The sequence below is a fragment of the Pongo pygmaeus genome, chromosome 9 (genome assembly GCF_028885625.2).
Source record: "Pongo pygmaeus isolate AG05252 chromosome 9, NHGRI_mPonPyg2-v2.0_pri, whole genome shotgun sequence".
NCBI lineage: Eukaryota > Metazoa > Chordata > Mammalia > Primates > Hominidae > Pongo > Pongo pygmaeus.
Genome location: NC_072382.2, coordinates 119874201 through 119896399, shown reverse-complemented (window position 1 = coordinate 119896399; position 22199 = coordinate 119874201). Strand labels below are relative to the sequence as shown.

The 22199-nt window shown below is 45.5% G+C and overlaps 1 protein-coding gene across 1 annotated transcript in view; it reads right to left on the bottom strand.

Moving 5' to 3' along the window:
* Nucleotides 1-11392: 11392 nt before the first annotated feature.
* TMPRSS4 (transmembrane serine protease 4) overlaps nt 11393-22199 on the bottom strand; it is a 45067-nt gene continuing 34260 nt past the window's right edge. Inside the window, exons 8-13 of the mRNA XM_054440702.1 lie at nt 21387-21546; nt 19850-20016; nt 18361-18459; nt 18009-18151; nt 15829-15978; nt 11393-15381 (exon numbers count right to left, since the gene is read on the bottom strand). Of these exons, the coding sequence (XP_054296677.1) occupies nt 15370-15381; nt 15829-15978; nt 18009-18151; nt 18361-18459; nt 19850-20016; nt 21387-21546 (731 nt within the window). The 3' untranslated portion in view covers nt 11393-15369. The remainder of the gene's footprint in view (nt 15382-15828; nt 15979-18008; nt 18152-18360; nt 18460-19849; nt 20017-21386; nt 21547-22199) is intronic.

Below are 22199 nucleotides of genomic sequence, written 5' to 3'. Positions count from 1 at the left end.
TTTGGGATTTGGGGGCTTCCATTTTTGACTGGTTGGGAGTTGGGTTCCAGTTTTATTTCTTGCCAGCTGTGCTTAGGACAAATTTCTTTGCCTTCTCTGAGCCTCAATCTGTTTGTGTCTAAAATGTTACCTGCCTGGGTGAAATAACACAGGCAAACTGCCTAAGAACGTCTGGCACATTCACAGGTGTTTGGGTCGTTTTCATTCTCATACCTTCTCTGGAGAAGTTGGCAATGTGGCTCTTTAATACTGGAATCATTACCAGGGCCTTCCTGGTATGGATGACCTTGGTCATGACCCTGGCACCACAAATGTCACAACAGCTCCTCCCCCAGGCTCTCTCTCTCCTTCCCTTCCCCAGGTTAGTTAGGTCCAGGTAAAATCTGCTTCACATGAACGCCTACCTTCCAAAGAGTTTCCGGGTGCTGGGCATAAGGCCAGCGCCTGGGAAGGAACTGGGGATATGTACCAATGTGTAGGTGTTTGCTTATATTCTTGGACTTTCTCATACCACAATTTCTTACCATACCGTATTCCTCTCTTCAATGGATTCCCCTCACACTGCATTTCAAAGGGTTCCAGATACTAAGTACTCAGAAGAGCTTGTTGAAAGACCCTCTCTTCTCTGTCAAGGACTCCAGGTATTCAGAATCAGTTTCGGCAGATGTCCCTGCCAGCTCTGCTTCCTCCAGCCCTCAGCTATACAGACTGTGTGCTGTGCTTCTGCCCTGAATAGATTCACCACCCGGGTTCCCCACGCAGCCACTTTCCTGTCTTCAGGTACTTCCTGTTGCCTGGGACCTCCTGCTACCTTCCCATCTGCAATACACTGGTTGGATATTGGGGTTTCCTGGGGCAAGCCTGAGTTTAGAACGCTTGGGATGCTATGCATTGAACTTGCAGTTACCCCTGTAAGGATCAGTCCCCAGGTCTGATTAGGTCTCTGTCATTGCTCTGTTTCATCCCTACTTCCTTTTCCCACCCAATAGCCATTATAACTGACAGATGGCCCAATGTCTCAAAAACACATTAGGAACCGGGACTGTCCTGGGCAAACCTGCATATAGGGTCACTCCCTGTTAAGCTCCATGCCAGCCCCATGCTGACTCAATGGGGACTAACATACACACAAATTAAGGGTCCTTAATTTGAGCTGGTGGCAGGCACGCCGATCAGATTGACTTTAGGAGGTCTGTACACCTAAAAATAAAGGTGAAAATGAACATATGTGCTTAGGGAACCTTTCAGAAGGGCCTTGGTACAAAAGCTGGGAATTATCTTCTACTCCCCCGCATTGGTGTTAGGAAAGAAGCTGATTGCACTTTCCTCCCCTCCCTCCCCAAGCATGTTGTCTTCTCTGTTGCTTTCATAAAAGAGAGGGGAGCTTTGCTGACCCCAAGGGCTAGGCCTTTGCATTAAAGGAACAGAGAAGATTTCTTTTGATAGAACTTTTGGTCTTTTGGCCTTTGGGCCTAATTTCCTTTTTTTCTCTAAATCCTGTCTTTGGCCAACTCTCCTCCCTCCCTTGCATTCTGCAACCCCCAGATTGGGTCGATTGACTCCCGGTGGAGAACAACCCTTTAACTCCCTATGTTCAGTTTTCCAGGAGGCTGGGGGGTATCCATGCCTCCTAACAGAGGAGGCAACAGCACAGGTGCATCTGCTCCAAAATGGTAGACAGTTACCAAAAAGAAGTCTGGACCTTAGGAGTAAGCAATCTCTCAGATTGTGGGGAAGGTGGCTCATCTAGATCACGGGAAGAGGGAATGCTGGTCTCTGACATTCAGGGGCTAATTGGAGGAAAAGGAGGCCAAGAAGGGGACTGATGAGGAAGCACTCAAGGGCAAGGCAGAGTGATGTCTTTGAGGCCAATATAGAAACAGTGTTAAGAACAGGGTGACCATCGCTAAGTTAAGGATCAATCCTTGCCCCTTGGTCATTGGTGACCTCAGTGAACCCAGCAAAGTGAAATGGGTCAGCCAGATGGGGGGAGATGGCAGAAGTTTGATTCCAGTATGTGGAAGAGCCAGTGGGAGGTGGAAAATGGCCCTGGTACATAGGTTACAATTTCAGTTAACTTAGCTGTGACAAGCGTTGGCCCTGGTAGGAAGGAGGGTAGATGGTTTTCTTTTAAAGATGGAAGAAATAAAAACAAGTTAAATGCACCTGAGGAAGAGACAGTGGAGCCAGACAGCCTGGAGTAGTTGAGAGAGAGGAAAGAAAGTGTCATTTGGGTGGACCCAAGGGGATGGGATCCAGTGGCCAGATAGAATGATTGGCCTTAAGACAGGTCAGGTCACACCTCTGACACCAAGACAGAGGAAAGGGTGTCAAGGGGAAATGAATGCAGGAAAATCTGCAGAGGGGGCAGGGCAAGAGAAGGAGAGACTTTGCTTTACAATCTTTGGTTCCTATGGTGTTATCAAGTCATTTGGAGAGCAGACTTAAGGTTGAAGCCAGAGAAAGATGAAGACCCTCCCAGTTCAGGAGCTCCAGGCCTCCCACTCCCTCAGGCAGATGGCCAGCCCTTCCACTGGCATTCTAACTGGACCTGTGCACACTGTAGCAGTAGAGCGCACACAGCAGGAGGGGAGATGATCTCTCATAGCTCGTTGCTTAAACAAAGCCACCTGCAGTGCTAACAGGAAAGATGTAGGGTCCCCTTCCACGGCATGGAAGCAGATATAGAAAAGAACAATCCTGGACTTAGAATCCAGGAATCTGGGTTCAAGTTCTCACTCTGTTACCTACTAGTGAAACGGCCTTGGGCAAGCCACTTCATCTCTCCAAGCCTCAGTTCCCTAACATGCAAAATGGGGATGATGACATCTACTGCATGGTACTCTTGTGAGATTAAATGAATCAACAGGTGTGAAATTTTTTTTTTTTTTTTTTTTTTTTTTTTGAGACAGAGTCTTGCTCTGTTGCCCAGGCTGGAGTACAATGGCACGATCTCAGCTCACTGCAACCTCCATCTCCTGGGTTCAAGCAATTCTCCTGCCTCAGCCCCCCAAGTAGCTGGGATTACAGGCGTGTGCCACTATGCCCAGCTAATTTTTTTTATTTTTAGTAGAGACGGGGTTTTGCCATGTTGGCCAGGCTGGTCTTGAACTCCTGACCTCAGGTGATCTGCCCGCCTTGGCCTCCCAAACTGCTGGGATTACAGGCATGAGCCACCATGCCTGGACTGAAATACTTTAAAAACTACAAAGTGCAGGCCATGTAAATGTTAAGTAGTTTGTAAGCTGAGCCAGCATTCCGGGAGGAAAACCCAGGTGTGGCCAGCACTGAGCTCACACCCTCCTGTTCCTGGTCAGGAGGGGCTGTCAGCTGAGTGGGTAAGGGCTGGGAGGGGAGTGACCAGCCCTTCCTGGCTTCCTGGCAGACTTGGTTATGTCAACTGCCCAAAACCAAACTCATGATCTCACCTCAATCTGACCCCAAATCTGCTCCTCCCCACGTTTCCTCATTCATCCAGTCATCAGGCCAAAAATTTTAGAGTCTACCGTGACTCCTTATTTTGTCTCCGACCTGAAACCTTTTTGTCAGCAAATCCCATTAGCTCTATGTTCAAAATATATCATCACCTCAACTACCTCTCGCTACCACCATCCCTACGGTCCTTGCCCAGGCCGTCCTGGCTCTCCCCTGGATTATTGCAGTAGCTTTCTCACTGGTCTTCCTGCTTTTGCCCTTGGTCCTCTCTAATTTCCAGGGTGGTTCTTTTAAAACAGGATTAGATGATGTCATCTCTAGCTCTGGCCAAGATGGAGGCATAGGGACCATTTACCCTTGCACCTCAAACAACTAAAAAATTGGAAAGCACATATGACACAATGGTTTTCAGACCCTGGACAACAGGCAGTGGAGAACTGTCATTCCTGAGAGGGAGAAACGCATGAGATGAGCTTTACTATTGCTCCAGTTTACTGCCTGGAGATCGTTTCTAGGCTGCAGTGCCTGGAAGGCTGGGGAGGAGGCCCCAGGCTAAGCCTAGCATTCTCTCTGAGTTGTGGAGAGGTGCCAAGAATCTGGGGGAGGTTAGGATAGTAAGAGTTTGCAGAACCAGAGAACCTTGGAGGGTCCCCCCAAGTTTTCAGCTGAGCACTGATAGTGCAGATGTGTGAGGAAACTACCTAAGGCAAGGGAAGGAACCTCTAGAAAGGATGAGGAAGGAAAATCCCTGGAGCTCACATAGGGCAGCCTCTAATCCAGGGCTGACCTCACCCCACTACCAAGGCAATGCCTTTTGAATACTCTTCCTCATCTCTCATGAATTAGGAAGTTTTGCCATTTTAGTTGGCTGCGATGTGAACTACTCTTGGCCCTGCGTGAGCTCCGGGGATTGCTTCCTCTAATCTTTTGTAGTGGTTCTTTCTCAGCCTCAGGTGTGCCTGGATCAGCAGCTGAAGACTCATGGGGACCCTTTGCAGATCTCTGGAGCGCTGTCTCTGTGAAGCTGTCTCTTCTCTGAGATGCTGCCCAGTGAGCCCTATCCCACAGGACTCCTAACTCCATCTCCTTGATTCTGGGAGGTTGCCAGACTGCCCAAGTCCCCTTTCCTGGTGCTATAGCAATTGGAGGGCTCCCTCATTTGGTTCTCCTCTCTCAGGAATCACTGACCTGTGCTGCCTGATGCCCTGTGTCTGAAAGCCATTTCGTGCATTTTTTTCCCCAGTGTTTTAGTTGTTTCAGATGGGAAAGTAATTGCATTTTTTGTTACTGCATTCTTTTCAGAAGAAATTCATGAAAATTTATGTTCACTGAAAAACCCATACAGAGTTGCTTCTAGAGGTTTTGCCATTGCCACAACGAATAAATAACCTAAATCTCCTTTGACTGGTGAGTAGATAAAACAAACTATGTCTAGCCATATGACACAATGGAATATTCCACAAAATCCCATGCACTATGGGATTCTCAAATGCAGTATGCTAAGTGAAAGCATTGGATGAATCTCAAATGCAGTAAGCTAGGTGAAATAATTCAGACTCAGAAAGGTAACTGCGTTATCATCTGTGACCCATGTACCACTCTGGTGGGCGTGTTGATGATAATGAGGGAGACTCCTACAAGTGTGGAGGCACGGAGTATATATGAAATCTCTTTACCTTCTGCTCAGTTTTGCTGTGAAACCAAAACTGCTCTAAAAAAATATATTAAGTGTTGGGTCAGTTGCAGTGGCTCATGCCTGTAATTTCAGCTTTGGAAGGCTAAGGTGTGAGGACCCCTTGAGGCCAGGAGTTCAAGACCAGCCTGGGCAACATAGTGAGACCCTGTCTCTCCCAAAACATAAATAAATAAATAAATAAAATAAAAATTAACAATAAAATAAAAAGTGAAGTATTAAGAAAGCCTAAGTCCAGGCTTGGTGGCTCACGCCTGTAATCCCAGCATTTTGGGAGGCTGAGGCGGGCGGATCACTTGAGGTCAGCAGTTTGAAACCAGCCTGGCCAACATGGTGAAACCCCATCTCTACTAAAAATACAAAAATTATCCGGGCATTGTGGCAGGCGCCTGTAATCCCAGCTACTCGGGAGGCTGAGGTGTGAGAATTGCTTGAAATCAGGAAGCAGAGGGTGTAGTAAGCTGAGATCGTACCACTGCACTCCAGCCTGGGCTGGACTCGGTCTCAAAAAAAAAAAAAAAGAAAGCCTAAAGCCTCAAAAACAAACAAACAAAAAGATACTTACTATATGGTTCCATTTATATTACATTCTGGAAAAAGCAAACTATAGGGACAGCAAACAAAACAGTGGTTGTAAGGCGCTATAGGTTGGGGAGGGGTTGGCTATAAAGGGCAAGCGAGGCTTTTTGTTGGTGATGGAGCTATGGTGGTAGTTGCTTACTTGTGTACATTTGTCAAAATTGGCAGAATTCTACACTAAAAATGAATTTTACTGTGTGTAAATTACACTTTAAAAAAGTTACAATGAGATGATATCACTCTTTCTTGCTCGGAATGAGTCTATCTTATTCAGTCCTCATAGCAGCCCAGAAAGCCCTATTGTTCCAGCCTCCATGGACTCTTGGATATCTTCTTCTTCTTTTTTTTTTTTTTTTGATATGAGGTCTTGCTCTGTTGCCCAGGTTGGACTGCAGTGGTGCAAGCTTGGCTCATTGCAGCCTTGATCTCCTGGGTCCAAGTGATCCTTCTACCTCAGCCTCTTGAGTAGTTGGGACTACAGGTACATGCCACCACACCAGGCTAATTTTCATATTTTTAGTAGAGATGGGGTTTCACCATGTTGCTTAGGCTGGTCTCAAACTCCTGCACTTAGGCCATCCACCTGCCTCAGCCTCCCAAAGTGCCACCATGCCCGGTCTAAGTTTTTAAACCTTTAGTATTGTTTGAATTTTTATAACTATGCAATACATTTGTAATCAACACACACACATACACACCGGCCCACCATTTTGAGTCAGTCTACCTGCCTCTAATGCCCAGATTTTTTTTCTCTTCACTACAGTGTGCTCCCACATCGCTCCTTTCAAATTCCCTTTCTGTTTTTCTCTCCCACACTAAACTCTCCCTGTTCTCTGGATATAGGGCTTCTTGGTACTTGTTCCTTTGTACGTGCTGAGCCCTCTAGCTGGAATCACCTCCCTGGAATGAATATGTGCCTGTTTGCTGCGGTGACACATGCCTCTATTGCAGTGCTTTCCCACTTTGTATGAAAAGTCTTCGCTCTGCTTTCCCCCAAAAACGAATGGGCTGGGGCTGGAGTTTGCCCTACCTCCTGCTCCAGCACCTGGCCGAGGTTTGCACTCACCCTCCATCACGGTCCTGTAATGGCTGGCAGGTGAGGGTGGGGGCACCTTCTTGCGGAGGCAGCTCTGGGCCACAGTTGGGAGAGCCAGGCCCATGCTCTGGTTCAGGCCTCACCTCTCTAGGATTTAGTCTTCTTCCTTCCTTGTGAAAAAGGGGAGGATCTTCTCTACCCACCAACCTCCTCCCCACATCCTTCCTTCCAAAGACAGTGAGGATTTGCCATGTTAGTCAAGTCATAACTTCCTGGTTCCCTCTTGACCTCCCCAGCAGAATCACTTGTGCTCTGAGGGTAACGTGCAAAGGTAGGTGCATCTCAGTCCAAGTCCAGATCAGGAAAGAGCACAAGCATTTCAAGGTTAGCTGCTAAATGTCACAATGAGACATTCCATGAATGTACATATGTGTGTATATATATGTGTGTGTGTGTGTGTGTGTCTGCATATGTATATAACATATATTTTTTTCATTATCATTCTAGTTAGGTAAATTTTTGTTTATAATTTCTCCTTTGACCTATGAATAATTTAGAAGTTTTTTTAAAAGCACGTATGTATTTTATATTTTAAAAATTATTGTTCGTGGGCTGGGTGTGGTGGCTCACTTCAACTGGAGTTGGAGACCAGCCTGGGCCACATAATGAGACCTCATCTATACAAAAAGTAAAAAAAATTATCTGGGCATAGTGGTGTGTGCCTGTAGTCCCAGCTACTTGGGAGGCTGAGGCAGGAGGATTGCTTGAGCCTAGGAGGTTGAGACTACAGTGAACCGAGATTGTGCCACTGCACTCCAGCCAGGGTGATGGAGTGAGATCCTGTGTCTAAAAACAACAACAAAACAATTAAAAAACAAGCAAACAAACAAACAAACAAAACTATTGTTTGCTATTGCCTTAGAACTTAATAACATTATAATCAAAGAGCTACATCTGTTTGATAGTCTTAGCCCAGGTTTCTTAGAAAACTTAAGTTTTCTACATTAAATTCATATCTTAACACTTTATTGGGGGGTTCAGTCCCAGGGAAATGGGCATAAGGGGGACAGGGGCTGTAAGGCAGGGAATGAGAGAAAGCAAACACGTGATCAGGTGATGTGTGTGCTGAGCTGACCATAGCTCCATCAGTGGTACAGCCAGTTGATGAATCACAAGACCTGTCCCTGGGGAGCTACAGCTTCTCTGAATAGTCCTATCCTAGGGAAGAAGGATAAGCCATTTATCTGCTGGCTCCTTCCTGTCTCCCATCTTCCATTATTCAACATTTACCCCACAGACAATCATTTCCATGTTTTGTTACTCAGCCTTTCCCGGAAGCCCTGGGGAAGTCCGAGCTCTCTGGGTGCAGTCAGCCAGTCTGAGAGCTGGGGCTGCTGTGGCTGTTACCGTGGTGCATGCAACGAAGGCCACCCAACCCAAAGCCCAGCTCTGGTCCCGGCCCAGGGCAGGGGAAGACCAGTGGTGGTGTTAGGAGAGGAGGTGGTGGCAGTGGCCAGAGCTTTACAACGGCGGCAATGGAAGGGGCCAGAGCTGGGCCCATTCGAAGAAGGAAGCAGGCTAGTGACTAAAGCCTAGAGGCGGGAAGATGGGGGATGCTGGTGAGGCTGAGCGGAAATTGAAGGGAGCAAAGCTAGGCCTGGTGCTCATGTTACTTTTGAAATTTGTTGAGACTACTTCTTGGACTAGTATGTAGTCAATTTTCACAAAAGTGCTTGAGAAGAATGCTTTTTTGCTAAGTGTGGAGTGTATATGTCTATTAATCGGCATGTAAATGGTATTGTTTAATCTTCCATTCTTTACTGTTCACCTGCTTGACATATCAATAATTGAGAGAAGTGTGCTTAATCTTCCACTTCATATGACTGTGGATTTGTCAATTTCTCCTTATAGTTCTATCAGCTTTCGAGTCTATTTTATATTGTGTTTATACAAGTTTAAAAAAAAATTGAGAAAATTTTCAAATATACAGAAAAGTAAAAAGAATAATAAAAGTCTATTCCCTAGATTTCACACTCATTGACATTTTACCATGTCTGCTTCAACTGTTTTTTTTCCTCCTGAAGTGTTTTTGTTTGTTTTGTTTTGTTTTGTTTTTTGTTGAGATGGAGTCTTGCTCTGTTGCCAGGGTGGAGTGCAGCGGCGCCATCTCGGCTCACTGCAACCTCCGCCTCCTGGGTTCAAGCAATTCTCCTGCCTCAGCCTCCCAAGTAGGTGGGACTACAGGCACGCGCCACCACACCCAACTAATATTTGTATTTTTAGTAGAGACAGGGTTTCAACATGTTGGCCAGGATTGTCTTGATTTCTTGACCTGGTGATCTGCCCCGCTCGGCCTCCCAAAGTGCTGGGATTACAGGCGTGAGCCACCATGCCTGGCCTCTCCTGAAGTATTTTTAATTACAGCTTTGCATCATTTTACCCCAAATACTTCTGTATGCATCTCTAAAAGTTAAGAATATCTTTCTTACTTAACTATATCATTGTCACACACAATGAAATTAACAATTCCGTATTATCATCTAATACTGAGATCAATTCACATTTCCCCAATTACCCCTTTGCCCAAATGCCTTTTGCTGCTAATTTGTTCAACTCAGGATCTGGTCAAAGCCCATGCCTTACATTTGATTGTTATGTCTCTTAAGACATAACAGTAACTGGCCAGGCACGGTGGCTCACCCCTGTAATCCCAGCACTTTGGGAGGCTGAGGCGGGCGGATCACAAGGTCAGGAGATCAAGACCATCCTGGCTAACAAGGTGAAACCCCATCTCTACTAAAGATATAAAAAAAATTAGCCAGGTGTGGTGGCGGGCGCCTGTAGTCCCAGCTACTCAGGAGGCTGAGGCGGGAGAATGGTGTGAACCCAGGAGGCGGAGGAGCTTGCAGTGAGCCGAGATGGTGCCACTGCACTGAACTCCAGCCTGGGTGACAGTGCGAGACTCCGTCTCAAAAAAAAAAAAAAAAAAAAAAGACATAACAGTTATTACACGACATTGATTGTTGAAGAGATGGGAATGTCCTGTGGTGGAATGTCCCACCTTCTGGATTTGTCTTTTAGTGGTGTCATTTAATTTGTTCCTCTAATTCTTGTATTTTGTTCCTCTAATTCTTGTATTTCCTGTAAACTGGAAATTAGATCTAAAAGATTTATGTTAAACATTTTTGGTAAGATGCCTTTAGATGATGCAACATGAAGGTGTACTTCATATCCACGTTGGGAGGAACATAGTATCCGCTGATTCCACTGTTAGTGGGTAAGGTGATGACAGCCTGATCCCTTCATTTTGAAGTTAGGTTTCTTATTGAGATTAGCAAGGGATCCGTGGGATGATATGAGGGTATTATGTGACTATGCAGTTCTCCGTGGTCTTAGTCCATTCATGCTGCTCTAACAAAATACCTTAGACTGGGTAATCTATAAACAACAGAAATTTATTGCTCACAGTTCTGGAGACTGGGAGATTCAAGATCAAGGTGCCAGCAGATTTGGTGTCTGGTGAGGGCTCATTCTGTGCTTCCATAGATAGTACCTTGTTGCTATGTCCTCACATGACAGAAGGGGCAAAAAGGCTCCTTCAAGCTTCTTTTATAAGGGGCACTAATCCCATTCATGAGCAGGGCACTCTTCTGACCTAATCAGCCCCCAAAGTCCCACCTCTTACTACCATCACCTTGGGGGTTAGGATTTAACATACAAATTTTGGGGGACCCAAGCATTCAGACAATAGCATCCATTGATGATCCTTGCCTGAATCAATGATTTAATTAGAAATTGCCAACAGTGGCTTCCTATCATTCATCTATATTGATTAGCTATACTTTCCCTCACCACCTGGAGCCACCCTGTTACCTGGAAGTAGATTTCTATGGCAAAGCAGAATAGTGCTAATTTTTCCTCTTTAAATATCATTTTAGAGTAAGAGGCTGGTGTGATTGCCAACTCCAGTGGTGACAAAAGGATGGTGTTTTTTTCTTTTCTATTTTCTTTTCTTTGTTTGCAAGTTTTCACTTATTATAGCTTACTGGCGAATTGAAACTTTCATGATTATGTAGTGACTCTCTTTATCCTAAAGTCAGTTTTGTCTTTTTGTCCTAAATCCTTATTTAGAAAAATATTATATAGCTAGGCCAGCTTAAATTTGATGAAATGCCTCTGTACCTTTCTCTCTATACCTTTCTCTGTACCTTTCTCCACTTTTTCAGTTTTAATGTTTCTGTAACCTGGAGTTTTGTGTATGTCTGTTACAAATAACATATAGCTTGATCTTACATTTTTATCCAATTTTCCTATCTGTATATTATTTTGTGAGTTTAATATTTATTGTGATTATTAGTACTTTTTTCACCATCCTACTTTGTATATTCTATTTGTTCCATTTTTCTGTGCTTTTCCCTCCTTAGTGCTCTTCCTTCCCGTCCTTTCTCTTTTGTACTTGCTTGATGTTTTTTGTTTTTCATTCATCAATTGCTACTTTCAACTGTTTTGGAAGTGACACACTTTTATTTCCATTCTTTTGGTGATTACTCTTTTAACCATCTAGAACATAGTACAAACATTTTATGCAACATAATATTAATATTTAACCTTCCTTTTGAACAATTTAAGAACTTTAGAATATTTTAACTCCAGCTATCCCCTTTAAATTACATGCTGCATGCTGTTGTTACTCCATATTTCAGTTAGGCCTTTAAAAATTAACCCACAATGGAAACTTCTTGGTCAAATTTTAACTAGCTAGTATTATATTTACATACAGGGGCTTTTTTCTTTACCGATGTATTTTTCTACTCATAGCCAACCAATAAATTCAATATCTGTTTTAAAAAAATTAACCCACAAAATAGATATTATTGTTATTTTAATAATATGTAGACACACCTGTAATCCCAGCACTTTGGGAGACCAAGATGGGTGGATCACTTGAGGCTGGGAGTTTGAGACCAGCCTGGCCAACACAGTGAAACCCCATCTCTACTAAAAATTCAAAAACTAGCCGGATATGGTGGCATGTGCATGTAATCCCAGCTACTCAGGAGACTGAGGCAGAAGAATCACTTGAACCTGGGAGGTGGAGGTAGCAGTGAGCCAAGATCCTGCCACTGCACTCCAGTCTGGGTGACAGGGCAAGACTCAGTCTCAAAATAATAATAATAATAATAATAATAAAGTAGACAGAGTGTGTTTAGACTTACCTACATTTTCACAATTGCCTCATTATTGCTTCTTGCTTCTTGGTTCTTCCTTTTAGGATCATTTTCCTTCTTCCTAAAGTAAAGGCTTTATATATTCTTTTAGAGAAGGTTTGTTGATGGTAAAGTCTGTTTTTGTTTTCTTGAAAATGCCTTTTTTCTTGAAAGATAGTTTTGTAGGGCTCACAATCCTTGATTGATTGTTATCTTTTGGCATGCTGGAGATATACTTCCACTGACTTCTAGCTCCTTTATTGCTGTGGGAAAGCCTGTTGTCAGTCTAATTGTGGTAGATTTGTGGTACTGTGGCGGTCTGGGTTTTCTCTCTGCTGCTATAAGGAGTTTCTTTTTGTCTTTGGTGTTCTGCAGTTTCATTATAACGTACATAGGTGTGGATTTATTCTTTTTCCACCTTGGTTGTATGCGTGTACACTATGGTGGTATATGTTCTGTGGATGCACACCTTTCATCAGTTCTGGAACATTCTCAGCTCTTATCTCTTTGGATATTGTCTCTCTCTCATTGTCTTGATTCTCTCTTTCTGGGACTCTGGATATGTTAGAGTTTACCATTCTAGGCTTCATTGCTCCTGGCCTTGTTTTCATATTTTTAATCTCTTTATCTCTGTCTGCTGTTAAGCCTAGTCACTTCTTCAATTTATCTTCCAGTTCATTTGTTCTCTCTTAATTGGTGTTTTAATTGTTATTTACCCCATCCACTTAGTTTTTTATTTTTATAATTATATTTTTATTTCTAAAAGCTGTATTCGGTTCTTTTTCAAATATGCCTGTTATTTTTGCTTGATTATTAAGATATCCATTTTTAACAGAAAATAACAAGTGTTAGGGGGGATATGGAGAAATAGTAACTCCTGCGAACTGTTGATGGGAATGTAAAATAGTGCAGTCTCTATGGAAAGCAATATATCAGTTCCTCAAAAAATTCAAAATAGAATTACCATATGATCCAGCAATTCCACTTCTGGGAATATATCTAAACGAATTGAAAGCAGGGCCTCAAAGAGATACTTGTACACCCATGTTCACAGCAGCATAACTCACAATAGCCAAAAGAAGTAACCTGAATGTTCGTATAAACAATAGAATATTATTCAGTCTAAAAAGGGAGGAAATTCTGACACATGCTACAACATGGATGAAACTTGAAGACACAATGTGAAGTGAAATAAAACAAGTACAAAAAGACCAATACTGCATGACTTCACTTAAATGAGGTACCCAGAGTAATCCAGTTCACAGAGACTGAAAGCACAATGGTGGTTGCCAGAGATTGGGAGGAGGGGGAAATGGAGAATTGTTTGATGGGTACTGAGTTTCTGTTCTGGGGATGGATGGTGGTGATGACTGCACAATAGTGTGAATGTACATAACACCACTGAACTATACACTTAAAAATGGTTAAGATGGCAACTTGTGTTATGTGCATTTGACCACAGTTAAACATGATTTTAAAATGTGGAAGTAGTATTCATTTTTTATTCAAATATTTTATAAATTATCATATTGGAGGCCCTATAGTGTGATAGTTTACAGCATGAACTCAGTATTCCAAGTGCTCATGTTCAACTTACAGTCTATAACCTCAGGCAAAGAGCTTAACCTCTTTGTGCATTAGTTTTTTTAATCCATAGGGTGAGGATAAGAATAATACCCATCTCATAGATTTCTGTGAGTATTAAATGAATCAGTATATGATGAAGCACTAACAATAGTGTCTGGCACATACAAATACTCTATAAATATTGCTTATTATTATAAGTCTCTAATATTCTGACATCTGAAGCCTTTGGGGTTCTAAATTGGCTGTTTTTTATGCTGCCCACTTTAGGTGTTTTTTATTTTTCAACATCTCTGATCTTTGATTGTGAGCTCATATTTGGAGGATCTTTGGGAATCCTGAGACTCTAAATTTGGGAAATTTTCCTCCAGACCATCTGCAATTTGAGACCACATTTACTGCCATCAGTTATCCCTGCTTCATGTAGGAGCCCTGGTTCATCTCCCTTGTCTGCAGTGTGTCTAGGTTTAGCTCTGCTGCCAGCCTTCATATAGGTCTTGACCCAAGATTTTAGTGTATTGCTCCCAGATCATCACCTTAGTTTCCTCTCACAGTTCTGATGGTTTTTTTATTTTGTTTTGTTTCCTGGGTTTCTATTTTCTTTGTTTTTGGCATTTGAGGAGTTCTGTTGTTTCCTAAGAACCTAGTACAGTATGAACAAGTATATTTCATCTAGGATCTGACTTAACTATAGCAAGAGAGTCCTCAGAAAACCCAAGCTTTCATACAGCTGCCAAAAAAGTCCATGGGGCTTAATTCTTTGACCATTTTGAGTGCAGGGACTTATTCATGCTTACATCTTCACAACCTAGCTTGGGGACTGCCTCATACCTGGCAGCTGATCCTTTTTGTTTTTTAAATGTAAGAAGCCACACTGAGGGCTCTCCAGGTGGAAGAAGTTAGGACACAGGACCAGCATTTCTTTCCAGCCACTTGGGGATCCCTGATTGAATGTCACCCTTGACTACCTAACTCATCTCCTTCCCAAGTCATAGGTTATCCCTGGCTCCTGTCTGATTATCACAGGTAGGGAGGGAGGGAAAGAAGCAAAGGGAGAAGGCCCTGTGTGGGAACCAAACTTGCTCACCCTGGCTTCTCTAATCTGCAGCTCACTCTTGCTGCCACTCAGCAGATCTGGTCTCCCTAACTCTTTTTTCCCCTGCCTCTACTTTGAGACTCAATTGCTTCCCCAGGACTTTTTTTTTCTCCCCAAGCCAAAGAATGAAAGTTCAATGGTCCCAGCTCAGTTCTTATCAAGCATTCCAGCTAGCCTATGCCAGAGATGTTGCACAGCTCTTTAATAATAGTGGCCGTAGCTGTAATAACAATAACAACAGTAGGTAACAGTAGTCATACCAACAGTAGGGCAGTGCCTTTTATATTACAACTGATTTCTTGCTCTAGTAGGCTTGGGGATGGACGAAGACGGACAGGGCTGGCACAGACCCTTTCCTCCTCCTCTCCAGCCCACAGTGATCTGGGCTTTTACAAGACAGCCTGCTTCCATTCAGTAGTGTAGGAAAGTTCCTTCTTGGCTTAGCAATACCCCTGAGACCTTGGCCTGCAGGCTGGCTTGTTCAGTGGGCTGTGTCTCTCTCTGGGATGCTGGGAGCACCAAGCGTGGCTGAGCCAGGGCTGCTGACTTCCTCTGGGCGCCTCTGGGCTGCGAGGGTCTCTTACAGGAATTGAGGCCCTTTGCTGCTCCAAGAAATGCTGAGGCTGTGGGCAGAGGGGTATACCCAAGGGGACTCTTGCTCTGTGTCTGACTTTGGGGGATCCCCAGGTGGGCACGGCAGGAAGGAAGCGGCTCCCAGCACTGCAAAGGGGCAGCAGCATTACAGCTTAGCCTAGAATAAGAGAGACCGATGAAGAGAAAGTCAGATTATCTGAAACTGGACAAAGTGGTGACATGTGTAACATGAGTCTTCTTTTTCTGAAGCACTTTGCTTCTCTCCCTACCCTGCAGAGGGCCAGGAGGTCTCATGAGCCTTTCCACTCTCTTCTTTATCAGAATCTTCTCTCTAGAAAGGATCTGATAGTCTCATTCTGTCAGAAAAGAGAAAGAAAGGCTTGGTGTGTTCTATTCCCTAAGGTATCTGCATTTATCAGAAATCTCTGACCTAAGGAATTTCAGCCTCAATAGTGCAATCTCAGGCTGTCCCTTGCTTGGAGGGAAAGTTATTTGGGATGTAAAGAGTTGTCAGAGCCATTTAAATCAAACCTAAGGATGGAATGGCATCTCCTAGGTAGAGGACTGGAGGGAAGGCACAGTGGGTAGGGCAAAGGTGCCTTACCTTCCAGACATTGTAGATCCAGTTGAGATAGGCTGAGACCTTGGTGTACACTCCTGGGGTGCTCGGGCCCCCGCAGCCATAGCCCCAGCTAACGATGCCCACCACCTGCCACTGGTCAGATTGGTACATCAGGGGCCCACCACTGTCACCCTGTGAGAGACCAGAACAGAGACTGCTGGGGAGGGTAGGTGAGGCGGGGGGGCTTCTCCTTCCCCGCTCCCTGAACTGGCCTGTCTGTTCCCCTGCACTCCCTGCTGCTCTCTGATGTTCCACCCTCACCCTCTTTGCTCATTAGCACCCTGGAATGCTCTTCTCTTCTCTGGCAGAAGGGCTTGTCTGTGGGCAAGTAAGTTGCAAGCGTGCTGTTAGCCTTCTCTCAGAGATTTCACAACTCACATTAGCAAATTAAAGGCTCTGAGTGATGCCGTAAAAAAGCCTGGTTATTGGCCAGGCACGGTGGCTCACACCTGTAATCCCAGCACCTTGGGAGGCTGAGGCGGGTGAATCACTTGAGGTCAGGAGTTCGAGACCAGCCTGGCCAACATGGTGAAACCCCGTCTCTAGTAAAAATACAAAAATTAGCTGGGCATAATGGCAGGCACCTGTAATCCCAGCTACTCAGGAGGCTGAGGTGGAGAATCACTCGAACCCAGAGGCAGAGGCTGCAGTGAGCTAAGATCAAGCCACTGTACTCTAGCCTAGGCAACAGAGTGAGACTCAGTCTCAAAAAAAAAAAAAAAAAAAAAATGCCTGGTTATCACTGTTTAACCTAGTAGTTCCAAAATTTATTTAATCACTTATAGAGTGCCTATTTTGTGCCAGGTAGTGTTCTAAGCAATTGGGATCCAACTGACGAAAAAAACAAAGATCCTGCCCTCAGAAAGCTTAGGATCAAATAGGGTGAGAGATGGTGAACAAGCAAATAACAAAACAAGAAAATGCCAGATAGTGAAAAGTGCACTTATCTGGGAGTCCTTATCAGCTCTTTTAGCCCCTGGGGCTTCCTCCCTCTGAACCCAATACTATAGCTTAAATGTCTGTTTAATGCCCCCCTTTCCCCCAACCACTGTGAGCTCCCTGAAGGGTCTCCAAAGACTACCGTGTTCATGGCACACATGCGATGACTAATAGATGCCTCTTAAATGAAGGAATTTAATGACTGGAAATGGAGGTGAGAATAGGGTAGGGGTTTTAATGAAAATTGTTCAGGCCAAGCGCGATGGCTCACGCCTGTAATCCCAGCATTTTGGAAGGCTGAGGTGGGAGAATCCCTTGAACCCAGGAGTTTGAGACCAGACTGGGCAACATAGTGACTCTGTCTCTATTAAAAAACATAAAAGAAAAAATAAAAAAAGAAAATGGTTCAGAAGATCCTCTGGAAGTATGGGGGAGGAAGAAGGTCTACAGGGATTGCTAAGCAGTCCTGATGGCCGATGAGGCCAGGGTGAGGGGCACACACAGGTGCGCTTCCAGCATCCTGCAGGCAGTAGTTCTTTCCTAGTGTAGTTCAGCAGCTTGGGGACAGTCACAGAGAAAATAGACCTGGGATTCCTGACCTCAAGGGGCTAATCATTCTGTAGCTAGTGAGAAGGGTGGGTGGAGAGGATGAGTAACGTCATCTTTGTTGTTGTTGTTTTCAGATGGAGTCTTGCTGGGTCACCAGGCTGGAGTGCAGTGGCACAATTTCGGCTCACTGCAACCTCTGCCTCCTGGGTTCAAGCAATTCTCCTGTCTCAGTCTCCCAAGTAGCTGGGATTACAGGCACGTGCTACCATGCCCAGCTCATTTTTGTATTCTTTTTAGTAGAGATGGGGTTTCACCATGTTGGCCAGGCTGGTGTTGAATTCCTGACCTCAAATCACCTGCCCGCCTCAGCCTCCCAAAGTGCTGGGATTACAAGCGTGAGCCACCACGCCCAGCCAGTAACATCATCTTTGAATGTGAAAGCGACATTTGAAATCTCTCTGCTTGTCTGCATCCATCCATCCACCCACTCATCTATTGGTACACTTTTATCTGACTGTATCCTTTCCTTTCCTCCCTCTCTTCCTCCCATCATCACACATTGAGTGCCCATGATATGCAAGGCTTCCTGTGGGGCATGCAGCCTCTGGATTTTCTCATCTCTCTAGGACCTAAACCCTATTCTTAGAAATCCCCATGATTCTTGGAGACCCCACCTGGCAGGTGTCCACACCCCCTTCCGGGATGCCTGCACACATCATCTTCTCGGTGACTTCCCCCTGGTACGCATCGTCTGCATTGCACCGTATGCTGTCAATGACCTGGACTGACGCCTGCAGCAGTATGTCAGACATCTTCCCTGGGAGGGTAAAAACACTCACATTCCCATCATTGCCTTCTATCCCCCAGCCCTGGATTGCCAAACCACTTTGCTTTCTGCCTGGCGCCTTGGTGCTTGGTCCTCCAGGATGGGTTTCTCTGAAGGGTGGTCCTCCTTCCCATTACTTCTGGAAGCTGCTCCCTCACACAAGGGCATCTCCTGCCCTGTGGTCCTCACCCAGGACTTACCTCCATTCTGCTTCGTAAAGCCCCATCCAATGATCCAGAGTGGGGTGGCTGGAGTGAGCTCCTCATCAAAGAAGGGCAGACAGATGGGCCTGACTGCGCCTGCCAAGAGCACAGAGGAAGAAGGAGATCTTTTATTCATCATAAGTGTTAATTTTCTGTAAATTATGATGCTTTATGATTATGGGGATCTTGCTGGTCTGGGAGAGACTGGGTTAGCTAATTCCTGCAGATAGTAAACAACTTGGCTCTGAGCATGCCTTTAATAGGCAAACCAGCCAACCCAAAGCCCATATCCCCAACCACTTCCTTTATCTGACTCTCAGACACCAAGCCAATATTTTCCCTGCCCTAAATCACCCCAGGGACAGATACTAGACAACCAGAGGCTGACATCTACAGCCTAGGGAATTGTCCATACTATCCAATCCCAAGCATGCTCAATCTTGCCTACCTTGGCCAGACCTGCCCATGGAAGCCACAGGTGGCTCTGGGCCATGCCTTCCCCTCACTCCTGCCTCCTGGTGGACCCAGCTGCTTCCCCAGGTGTCCCTTTGTTGGGGGGTGGGGTATGTCCCTTTCTCTCAGGAATTGTAAATAATAAACTCTTCTTTCAAAGATAGCTGTGTCTGTATCTGTCACCTTACCATACCTGATTAAAACAATTCCCAGGCACAAATCCTGAAACACACACCAGGGTTCAGGAGAGCCTGGCAGTTAAGCTCTCCGAAAGGGGTCACACCAGGGTCTCTAGAACACTTGTTCTATGGAATGCTACTAGAAGTAGTATGAACAAAGGATTCTGTGGTCAAATAAATTTAGAAAATGTAGGTTAAAAGCAATAAAACAGATTAGTTTAAAAACTCTTCCTACCTTTAATAAACTAATGTGTTCCAAGAAGGGAGCTGTAGTATGAAAATGTTTCCCAAACTTATTTGACAATGGAATCCTTTCTTCTCCAAGGGGCCAGTGTCTTGTGGACCCCACAGTTGGGAATGCTGATCTAAATACATTTCACTATAAGCACAAGGCATTCAACAGAGCTGTACAGACTCTGTGGGCTGCCTCACAGGTAATGGGTTCCCTGCCCCTGGAGGAGAGCAAACAGGGGCACAATGACTCCTTGGCAGGGATACTGAGTGGGCTCTTGGGTATTGGTCAGTGGTGGGGAATGAGCTCGATAATCTTTTTAAAATGTCTCCTAAAACTCCAAGATTGGATGAAACTCCAGTTCTCACTTGAGGGGCTCCACATAGAGAAGACAGGCCTTGGAAGAATCTCCGGCAGGGAATGGAGTGGAGGTGTTAGCTGACAGCTTGAGGAAGCCTCATGGCATCAGTGATGTTAGGCTGATGTTTCAGTTAGAGACAAATGGGCAAGCTGAGGTCTTGAGAGGAGACATTATGTGCCAAGGGCGGTCAGTGAGCTAATAGTAGAGTGGGTGTGAAAATTGATGTAAGGGGCTTGAGTGGCCTTGGGCCCCACTTCTCACCTGAGAAAGTGAGTGGGAACTGCAGCTTCATGAGGGCGATGTCATTGTCTTTGGGGTACATGGGGTTGAATTCAATGATGATGATCTTGGCCACAGCCAGGGATGGGAAGCTGCCCAGTTGGTCTGAGCCGGCCCGCACCTTCCAGTTGAACACATCGGTATGTTTCCTGGGGGCAGAGACAGCTGGGTTCAGGCCTGACCCAAGCCTGAGGAGGCTTTGCCAAAGGCTAGGTCCCCGGGGCCCTAGGGATCGGGGTGCAGGATGTCACTGCTTTGGGAGGAAAGATGATGGTGAGGCAGGGATGGTGGAGAAGGGGCAGTCTTTTGGCACTTACAAGAAGCCAAATTCAAAAAGGGGATTTGACCCTTTTTCCTCAGTGAAACCTGCCCAACGAAAGCTCAAGGAGGGCTGGGGAAGGGGCTCCTCTAATGCCTGAGTTCTGGGGTCCTGGCGCTCTCTCCTCCAACCTTTCTCATTGTGTTACTCATGCTGTCAGTTACATTATGTGCTTTCTTTTTCCCAATGCCAGGCACAGCTTAGTGTGCAGGGATGTTTTTCCAGGAAAGAATTTATAGCTCTCACCAGAATCTCAAAAAAAAAAAAAAAAAAGTGATTAAAAAACGTTGGCTTAGATGTGAGTGCCTTCAAGGCAGCGGTGGGGTCTAATGCACTTGGGTGCATCATCTGGTGCTTGGTACCTGGTGCTCATTAGATATTGAATGAATGAATAAATAAAAGCAAAGGGGGTGCTGGACGCAGTGGCTCATGCCTGTAATCCCAGCACTTTGGGAGGCTGAGGTGGGCAGATCACTTGAGGTCAGGAGTTAGAGATCAGCCTGGCCAACATGGTGAAACCCTCTCTCTACTAAAAATACAAAAATTAGCCAGGCATGGTGGCACATGCCTATAGTCCCAGCTACTTGGGAAGCTGAGGCAGGAGAATTGCTTGAACCCGGGAGGTGGAGTTTGCAGTGAGCCAAGATCATGCTGCTGTGCTCCAGCCTAAGCAACAGAGCAAGACTCTGTCTCAAAAAAAAAAAAAAAAAAAAAAAAAAAAGTGAAGGGGGCCTGGGAGTAGCCCTTCCCTGAGGTAAGGCCAGGCTTCTCTGTGGACTGAAAGAAATCTATGCTCTTTAATTTTTTAAAAGTTTCCAGACATAATGAGGACGTGGCTATGACTCTAGACCCTGGAACAACTTCCTGGAAACAAGCAAAAAGAGAGCGAGTTCTTGGAAGTTGAGGCAGGTGGGAAGAGCTTTTGCAGCTTGAATGATATGGGGGTGGGGCGAGGACTCTGGATATCTGCTGGTGTCCTACCGGGAAGAGGCCATGCTTGGTGACCAGCACCCTCTGCTCAGACACCCAAAAGCCTAACAAAGGGCATCATGGCCATTGTCTCATTGGGGCCACCACACCCTGGCAAACGTCTCTAGTGGGAGAGTGAAGAGAAGGAGGGTGTCAGGAGACAAGACCCCAAGCTCTCTGGTCCCTGACTGGCCTTGGTCCCCAGAGACCTCCTTACAGCTGGGTTCTTACCTGAAGCAGTGGGCTGCCGTGAGGATCCAGTGGGGGTCCAGGATGCTCCCTCCACAGACGTGCTGTTTGTCATACTGGATGCTGACCTGCCAAGGCCAAGAATCCACAGAGGCCTCCTCCCCGCCCACCACACGGGGGGTCTTCAGGCTCTCCCCACAGGCTGGACGCAGGCAGAAGCAGGGAGGAGGCAGGAAGTCAGGCTCTTGGGGATGAGGCTGCCTCCCCTTAGTACCCAACATCTGCTCTAAGCAGGGCCCTTATGGCTGGGGCCAGAGTGGGGAGACGACCAGCCCAATTTGAGATATTCATGGGAGGTATTGAGTGTCCCAGACCATAGGCTTTCCTCAAACCTTCCTCTCCTTTTTCTTTCTTTCTTTCTTTTTTTTTTTTTTTGGTTTAAGATGTGTTTAGGAGTTCAGACTATGAACATGGGTGTGTCCATTGTGCTGGGAATCTGTGACCTTCACAAGTGATGCAGAATTACGAAAGCCCTGCCCAAGTGGCGTGTCCCCAGCCACTCCCACTGAGTAACAGTAAACAGACACCCACAAGCTGTTTTGTTGACTCGGAAGTGGACTGTCCCATCCAAAACTCCCCCTTCTCCAAGTCTGTTCCCCCAGCCAGGGGAGTCTCTCAATCTGACATCCTGTCTTCCTACAGACTGACCTGGCTTTCACACCCTCACCACCCCCGGAATTCCCGTAAAGCCCTCAGGTCCCCCCTCTCCACCCATGCTCTGCCTTTCCAATTCTTCTGGCAGCCACCACCACGGTTGTGGAGCCATGCACAGATGGTAGAAGGGCCATTCTAAGG